The sequence below is a fragment of the Triticum dicoccoides genome, chromosome 5A (genome assembly GCF_002162155.2).
Source record: "Triticum dicoccoides isolate Atlit2015 ecotype Zavitan chromosome 5A, WEW_v2.0, whole genome shotgun sequence".
Lineage (NCBI taxonomy): Eukaryota > Viridiplantae > Streptophyta > Magnoliopsida > Poales > Poaceae > Triticum > Triticum dicoccoides.
In genome coordinates, this window is record NC_041388.1 from 407,742,051 (window position 1) to 407,751,387 (window position 9,337).

A 9,337-nucleotide genomic window follows, 5' to 3' on the forward strand; every position below is an offset into this window, starting at 1 on the left:
AAAATCCTTTGTATGGAAGGATGCATATGTAAAAATTGTCTTTCAAGTTCAACTATGAGCAAAGATATAGCATCTGCGAGGCTACTAGTTTTATGAAGAATAGATCCACTCATGGTAGGCAAAGCACCGACACAAGTAAAGAAATCTTGGATAATTCCCTTCCCAATAATATTACCGCTACCAATGCGAAACTTTTTAGTGTGCAAAATAGTGGGATTTTCAAGAGGATCATCAATAGCATCAAAGTTTTCCATATTACTATCCTTACCAATGATAACCTCCCCAGTTTCAGACATGATGGCAAGAGATTGCAAAAAGAACGAGCACACAGAAGGCAGGAAGGAAAAAGAGGCGAACGGAAAGAGAGGACGAAAGGAAAAGTGGGTGAATAAAACGGCAAGGTTGAAGTGGGGGAGAGGAAAACGAGAGGCAAATGGCAAATAATGTAATGCGAAGGATAAGAGTTGTGATGGTTACTTGGTTTGTCTTGACTTGGCGTAGATCTCCCCGGCAACGGCGCCAGAAATCCTTCTTGCTACCTCTTGACCACTGCGTTGGTTTTCCCTTGAAGAGGGAAGGGTGATGCAGTAAAGCAACATAAGTATTTCCCTCAGTTTTCGAGAACCAAGGTATCAATCCAGTAGGAGACCACGCGCAAGTCACCTCGTACCTACACAAAAAAATAAGAACCTCGCAACCAACGCGATAAAGGGGTTGTCAATCCCTTCACGGCCACTTGCAAGAGTGAGATCTGATAGAGATAATAATAATAAGATGAATATTTTTGGTATCTTTATGATATAGATTGAAAGTAAAGATTGCAAAATAAAATAGATTGGAAACTTGTATGATGGAAAATAGACCCGGGGGCCATAGGTTTCACTAGTGGCTTCTCTCTGTCGAGCAATTGATAGAAAAGCGAATAATTATGAAAATATCTAGGCATGATCATGTATATAGGCATCACGTTCGAGACAAGTAGACCGACTCCTACCTCCATCTACTACTATTACTCCACACATCGACCGCTATCCAGCATGCATCTAGAGTATTAAGTTCATAAGAACAGAGTAACGCCTTAAGTAAGATGACATGATGTAGAGGGATAAACTCATGCAATATGATATTAACCCCATCTTTTTATCCTCGATGGCAACAATACAATACGTGTCGCTTCCCCTACTATCACTGGGATCGAGCACCGCAAGATTGAGCCCAAAGCTAAGCACTTCTCCCATTGCAAGAAAGATCAATCTAGTAGGCCAAACCAAATTGATAATTCGAAGAGACTTGCAAAGATAAACCAATCATACATAAAAGAATTCAGAGAAGAATCAAATATTGTTCATAGATAATCTGATCATAAACCCACAATTCATCGGATCTCGACAAACACACCACAAAACAAGATTGCATCGAATAGATCTCTAAGAGAATCAAGGAGAATTTTGTATTGAGATCCAAAGAGAGAGAAGAAGCCATCTAGCTACTAGCTATGGACCCGAAGGTCTGAAGTAAACTACTCACACATCACCGGAGAGGCCATGGAGTTGATGTAGAGGCCCTTCGTGATCAATGCCCCCTCCGACAGAGCTCCAAAAAAGGCCCCAAGATGGGATCTCTTGGGTACAGAACGTTGCGGCGGTGGAATTAGGTTTTCGTGGTGCTCCTGGATGTTTGCGGGGTACGTGGACTTATATAGGAGGAAGAAGTAGGCCGGTGGAGCAACGAGGGGCCCACGAGGGTGGAGGGCGCGCCCAGGGGGTAGGCGCGCCCCCCTGCCTCGTGGCCTCATCGATTGTTTCTTGACGCCCACTCCAAGTTTCCTGGATCACGTTTGTTGAAAAAATCACGTTCCCGAAGGTTTCATTCCGTTTGGACTTCATTTGATATTCCTTTTCTGCGAAACACTGAAACAGGCAAAAACAATAATTTGGGCTGGGCCTCCAATTAATAGGTTAGTCCCAAAAATGATATAAATGTGTAAAATAAAGCTCATTAACATCCAAAATAGATAATATAATAGCATGGAGCAATCAAAAATTATAGATACGTTGGAGACGTATCATTAAGCGTGCGGACCCTACGGGTTCAAGAACTATGTAGACATGACCGAGACATATCTCCGGTCAATAACCAATAGTAGAACCTGGATGCTCATATTGGTTTCTACATATTCTATGAAGATCTTTATCGGTCAAACCGCATAACAACATACGTTGTTCCCTTTGTCATCGGTATGTTACTTGCCCGAGATTCGATCGTCGGTATCATCATACCTAGTTAAATCTCGTCACCGGCAAGTCTCTTTACTCGTTCCATAATGCATCATCCCGTGACTAACTCATTAGTCACATTGCTTGCAAGGCTCATAGTGATTTGCATTACTGAGAGGGCCCAGAGATACCTCTCCGATACACGGAGTGACAAATTCTAATCTCGATCTATGCCAACTCAACAAACACCATTGGAGACACCTGTAGAGCATCTTTATAATCACCCAGTTACGTTGGGACGTTTGATAGCACACAAGGTGTTCCTCCGGTATTCGGGAGTTGCATAATCTCATAGTCTGAGGAACATGTATAAGTCATGAAGAAAGCAATAGCAGAAAAACTAAACGATCATTATGCTAAGCTAATGGATGGGTCTTGTCCATCGCATCATTCTCTAATGATGTGACCCCGTTCACCAAATGACAACACATGTCTATGGCTAGGAAACTTAACCATCTCTGATTAACGAGCTAGTTAAGTAGAGGCATACTAGGGACACTCTATTTGTCTATGTATCCACACATGTACTAAGTTTCTGGTTAATAAAATTCTAGCATGAATAATAAATATTTATCATGATATAAGCAAATATAAATAACAACTTTATTATTGCCTCTAGGGCATATTTCATTTACCAACGCCGTTGACATCGATGAAGCCTCTATCGCCGCATTCGACTACAATGAAACGTAGGGCGGTGTGGATGATCATGGTTGTGAGGAAGAATTGGAGGAGATCGAAGCGGAAGTGTATGAGCAATCGCAAACAAAAACTGGGAAAAGCCAGAGACCGAAGAATTACACAATCTTGGAAGATCAAGTTCTGATCAATGCATGGAGTGCGGTGTCTCTTGATGCATGCACGGGTACTTCTCAAACCGCCAAGAGGTATTGGCAAAGGATCGAAGATCAATACTTCCGCATGATGGCAAAGTACCCCTATAGGACTCCACGCACATTTTGGTCGCTTCAAGGGCGTTGGGAGGTGATCAAGCCTATGTGCAGCCGTTGGGCAGCTTGCTTGGAGCAAGTACACAATGCACCTCCAAGTGGAACCGTGGAATCCGACTATGTGAGTTTGTTTTGCCTTTGTTCAAGTTGTGCATCATATGAAATGATTGCATCATTTCACTTTGTTCACATTGTGTAGGACAAAATTGCCCAACATAGATACAAAGACATGGAAGCTTCAGAAGGCAAATTCTTCAAACTAAAGCATTGTTGGGACTTGCTCAAAAAGTGCGAGAAGTGGAAGTTGATCAAAAAAGAATCCCCACCGAAGAGAGGTTCACTTACAAACATGGATGGAGATGAGGATGATGATGGCCCAAGAAATTTGAACAAGCCCGATGGCGACAAGAACACTACGGAGAAGATGAAGAGAGAGCACGAAGCATCGAGCTTGAAGGGGAAGATTGATGCCATGGTGCAATCAAATGAGTTGATATTGTTGAAGTCGTTGGAGATTAAGAAAGAGTTGGCCGAGAAGAAGTCAAAGGAGAAGTAAGAAAAGTGGCAATTGCTCAAGAAAGAGGGGCTACGCAAAGCGGCCATTGAGGAGAGAAGAGCACGTGCCGCTGAAAACAAAGTCATGTCCAAGTTGATCGCCGAAGAGAACAAGATCATGACAATGAACCGCAATGACATGGACGACCTCACCAAAGAATGGCATGATATAGCAAGGAGAGAAATCTTGAAAAGGAGAATAGTTGCGTCGTCCAGTGCGTGTTACAGTGTCGGAGATGTTTTCTCTGCTCCATATGGTGGCAATGTCGATGATTTCGGTGCGGGGGTTGGAACAAGCGCCGGAGGTGGATTCGGTGGTGGCGATGAACTTCAAGATGGATTCGATGGCACGGAGTGAAGATCGACCAAGATGATGCCGGGCGTGGTCGTCACTTTTGCAAGACCCTCTTTTGTGTTTGTCCTACTAAACTGAAGTTTTTATGTGCGCGTAAACTGTGTTATGTTGTTTGAATTTGAACTTGTTTGTGGGAACCTATGTCAAATTTGAGAATTGGGCATTTTCTATTTGCGGGTCGACGCGGCGGTGCCCGAGCAGACCCCGCAAAAAGCCGACCCATAAATAATATATTCCGCGAATATCCTTTTATACGGGTCTGTTTAGGGGTTTGCATCTGCGGCCATTCGAGCTAGCCCGCAAAGGCCGTTTTCCATGAACTGCAAATGCGTTTTGCGGGCCGGCCGGATGCAGGGTCTGCTAGAGATGCTCTTACATCTATATTTCTCTCAAAAGAAGTCAAATCTCAAAAGGTTGACCAAGTTTTTAGAGTAATAGATTTACATCTATAACGTCAAGCATATATCATTACATTCATTGTAAGTAGTTTCATATTCTATATTTTTGATATTGTAGATAGAAATAATTTTTTCAATAAACTTGGTCAAGGTTCCCATTTTTTTAAAAACCTGTAACTTCATTGATCATAACAATTACAAATACATTGATTTGGACTTAAAATTCAAAAAAATGCAAAGTAACTCCTATGACCTTCTTCATGGTAGCAATCTCTGCTCAAAGAAATACTCCAAAGACTTCAGTAAAAAGGCTACAATTAAACTGAAGCACCGACGTTGTCACTCTTTCACGTGCACTAACATTAACAATAATGATTTTTAAAAGCGCCTTGAGTCGCCCATCTAAACAGATGGGGAACCTTGATCATGAACGTACTTGGGCCGACGATGATTCCGTATAAGTGCAGGCCGTCGAGTCACTATATCTCCACATGATGTTGATGAAAAATTTCACCTCCACCAAGAATCAAGTAACAAAAAAGCTTGGCACGACAACATAAACTCGTCAGATCCGAATAATTGAATCTGCAAGGACATAAAATTCTCTAATCTCATGGCACTGCCAAAAGAACAGAACTGTTTTTCTCACAAAACTATGATGATCACTAGGCATTACAAAAAACATAGAGATTTCCAAGGTCCCCCACCACTCAGCGCCAAGATGGCAGTCGGAGACGAGGAGGCCAAAATTTCTCAGATGGCGGCGAGAGAAATCCTAGCTAGCCAAGGGAGGAATTGACATATCCTGGTCAAGGTTTCCAAATTTGACGTTTCAAGAAATCTACACACTATATTATGAAACTAAGGTAGTAATAATTAAGAAAAGAAGATAAGCCTCTTTTTTCTCTTTACACCACCTTAGCATTTACCATATTGTTTTTTTTCTCTGGTGTAATATCTTAAGTCAGTATATCAGATTAAGAGTACAGCTTCTGGAAAATACATTCACAGCGAAAAAGATCTATTAACAAAAAATAATAATATCAAATGCAGGAAATCGATGCAAAAATCTAATCCTCAATAGTCTAGGAGGAACAGGAAGAAACAAAGAATGGAACAAGGATGATGGTGCACACTACGTTTACCAGCATAGACTGAAATTATTCTCAACTCTCAAGATATAAATTAGCTACATGGATCATTCTATTTACAAAATTTACAGCATCAGCTACCATGTCGGGTTCATCAGCCATCACCGCAATCTACAGCATCACCATGTCAAACGCTTGCTTGCTCTGACAGGAAAACCCGAGTTATTATCCTCAGCACAGAGACAACCAGCAGGCCGAGCCATCACTGACATCAGACCAACACACAAGGAGCTATACATTGGGGTCATGTCAGAACGCCGTGCACAGGTTGCTCTTCAAGTTTGAGGAGCACTCCTGCTGTATGGGAATGCCGGGGCTGCAAAGCCGGGTCCTTTTCGGCTCCGATATTCTAACATGTGTTATTGCCGCTGTCAGTGCGTCGACAATGCCACATTCATCCTGGTCCTCCGACCTCTGGCTCGACGAATCTGAAGCTGACGACTCACAATGTGATCTAATTCTGTCCCATGGAATTTTGGGTGCTACAATCTTGTTAGTGACATCAGGAGTTACAGCCTTCAGGGTACATTCCGTGTAGAACAACACCCATGGATGACCTGAAACAGTATCATCACAAAATTAATTAAAACCTTATAAAATATAAACATAAAGTTATGCTGGATGAGAAATTGCCTGGACTTACAAAGAACTTGATCAGCAGTTATTCTAGAAGAGACATCTCGATCCAACATTCGACTTATAAGATCCCGTCCAATAACTGACATTGATTCCCATGGACCGCTGTTGAAATCAAGCTCAACTGTCTTTATAGCTTCAAAGACAGCTTCCAGAGAGCCTCCTTGAAATGGAAGTGAACCAAGCAGTAGTACATGGAGGAGCACCCCAGCACCCCATATGTCTACTTTCTCAGAATAGCTTCCTGACAACACCTCAGGCGCCACATAGGCTGGGCTCCCAGCAACGCCAGACAATTTCTGACCTGTTTAGTGGTGACCAAAAACATCAGCTACTTCTAGTAAACACACATTTATACATCTGATTGTCCAAGTAAAACCCTAGAAAGATGATTTGGGGCTATTCAGGAACCAAGTAAAGTCAATCGTACAAACATAACAGACTAAACAAAATAGCATCAGAGCTCTAAACATCTGCATCCCTTAGCACAAAATTAGGTGATACTGGATTCTTAGAACTTCGATGCATAAGGTAAAATATCATACAGTAACATTATTGTTGTCACTTATCATCATTTGCTATGTTTAGAGCAGTGCAGCATTAGATAATCTGTTCGTCACTCAATGTTCATGCGGCTAAATTCCTCTCATTCTGCTCCACCTCAGCACCATGGGATGTATGTGTTTTAGCCTAGGGCAGTGTCAGTGAAGTTTAAGACAACACATGCATCACTCTAGCATGACAGAAGACTCTTGAACTTAATCGGTAAGTGTCTAATAAGAAGTACCAAGGCTGGCTTACTGCATTGCATTAGACATTAGAGTGATAACTGATAACTAGAATTGGAACAGAGGATAGACATGGGTAACAATAGATAAATACTGCAGAATTACTATAATCTAAATATTACCTTACAAAATATAAGCAGCTGTTTATAAGAACCAGTGCCCCTGAAGCCATGCTGACAACTCCAACTCATAGACTATATGACTCCATTCAGACAGAAATCACACCACTTCCTAATTCATCAAAATGACTCAAGACCATATTCAAAACATTACAGAGCCAGTTTGGTATGCTCAAGAAGACTATTCTGGCCCTCAGACTCATCACAACAGGTACTTGCAGGAGCATGCCATAAATTAATATCAATACAAGGATTAAATTGATCAGTGTAGATTCTTAACATCCAAATTCCACGCAAATAAGAAAAATTAGTATCAGCACCACCACAAGTAGAATGGAACCAACTATCAATTAGCGCAATGCCTCAATTACCTTGGATATCTAGCAAGAACTTACCAATGAAGGCACCACATGCTACCAATTCATGACTAAAAACACCTTTTAACATATTAATTGGTACGACACAGAACATTTCTTCATTTGCAATACCATGCAAAACACTGAATCGGCATGCAGAAATCATCATTTAAACAAGAATCTGAGCTAAACATTCACCACTTCCAACTCCGCAAGGACTTAAGAAATGAGAGCGCCTAACTCTTGATGCAGAACTGGTCCCATCTTATTAGTTACACAACCATCATAACCAAGTGGCCCAATTCAATGAATACAATCAGTACCGATTGTGTAAGTATGAAACATGAAACTGTCTGAAATGCTCAGTACTTTAAGAGTGCTATATTGGGCCTCAGACTATACATATAAATACTTGCAGATGAATGCACTAAGAGATACCAGATGGGCGCTCGACTTTGACACTCCATTCAAATCCCCAATTCTCTAAGCATATCGGGCAAGAGGAGCATACACATGAATACATTTCCTACCAACTCATGACTCACAAATTGGATGCTATCCAACCGACTTGTATAGAAGTTTAGAAGACATTAGATTAGATGATATGCATGGTCACAAATATGAGCAACCTGCAAAAATGCTGTGAAGTGATTGAAACCTGAAACCCGCAGTAATTCGGTTAACATGGCAAATTACTCGTATCACAGATCAACTATGTACAACCATGAATTCTAAATGCCATGACATCATACTAATAATTATTAAATATTATAGAACATTGTATGGTCCAATGTCGGACTTCCAGTCGATCTTCTACTACTTGTAATTGATATCTTTTTGCCATATAAAGCGAATCAAAATTGCAACTTGTGTAAACATAGAGTACCCCCAGGAACACAACAAATTATTTATCATCTAGTAGAGCTTCAACGTGAAATATTAGCAAGAATTTACCGTTAGTAACTCGTGCTGCCAATCCAAAATCAGCTAGTTTCATCTTGCCAGTCTTGGTGAGCAAAATATTCTCCGGCTTAATGTCCCTGTGGATGACGCCCATTTCGTGGCAGTACTTGACGACCGACATTAGATCCTTGATGACAAGGGCGGCCCGCTGCTCGGAGAAGGTGCCGTCCCTGGCCATCTCGTCGAGCAAGCGGCCGCCGCTGCAGAGCTCCATGACGAGGTAGAACTTGTCGGCGTCCTCGAAGACGGCCTTGAGCGTGACGACGCCGGGGTGGCCGGAGAGGTGCTGCATGATCTCGACCTCGCGGTGGACCGTCTCCTCGCCGTTCTTGGGCAGCGCCTTGCAGGCGAACTCCTCGCCGCCGGCCTTGGCGCGGCAGATCCGGACGGAGCCGAACTTGCCCTGGCCGATCTCGTCGCCGAGCTCGTACTCGGCCTCGAGGCGCTTCTTGCGGCCTATGCGCGTGGCGGACTCGATGCAGCCGACCTTGCGCTTGAGCCCCCGGCCGGGGCTGTCCGGGGTGGCCCGGCCGCTGGCCGGCGGCGCCGTCATGACCACGCCGCCCCGGCCGGAGGCGGTGGCGGCGTCGTCGGAGGGCTTCTTTTTCTTCTTGTCGGGGCGCGGCTTCCGCTCCCGGCAGGTGCGCTTGCGGTCCGCGGAGGCGTCGTGGAGGGAGCCGGCGAGGGAGCGCGCGCCCTTGCGCTTCCGCGGCAGCGACTCCATCGGGGGGGCGGGGAGTGGAAACCCTAGGCGGCGTGCCCGCGCCTCCTGCGGATCATGGGGGTTGGG

General features: G+C 43.4%; 1 protein-coding gene across 1 annotated transcript; it reads right to left on the reverse strand.

The window, feature by feature from the left end:
• Positions 1 to 5,558: 5,558 nt before the first annotated feature.
• On the reverse strand, positions 5,559 to 9,331 carry LOC119301882 (serine/threonine-protein kinase PEPKR2-like). Its single transcript, XM_037578872.1, has 3 exons — positions 8,539 to 9,331; positions 6,329 to 6,625; positions 5,559 to 6,242 (listed from the first exon to the last, which is right to left on the reverse strand). The coding sequence occupies exons 1-3, from the start codon at positions 9,269 to 9,271 to the stop codon at positions 5,935 to 5,937; spliced, it is 1,338 nt and encodes a 445-aa protein (XP_037434769.1). The 5' UTR covers positions 9,272 to 9,331; the 3' UTR covers positions 5,559 to 5,934.
• Positions 9,332 to 9,337: the final 6 nt, after the last annotated feature.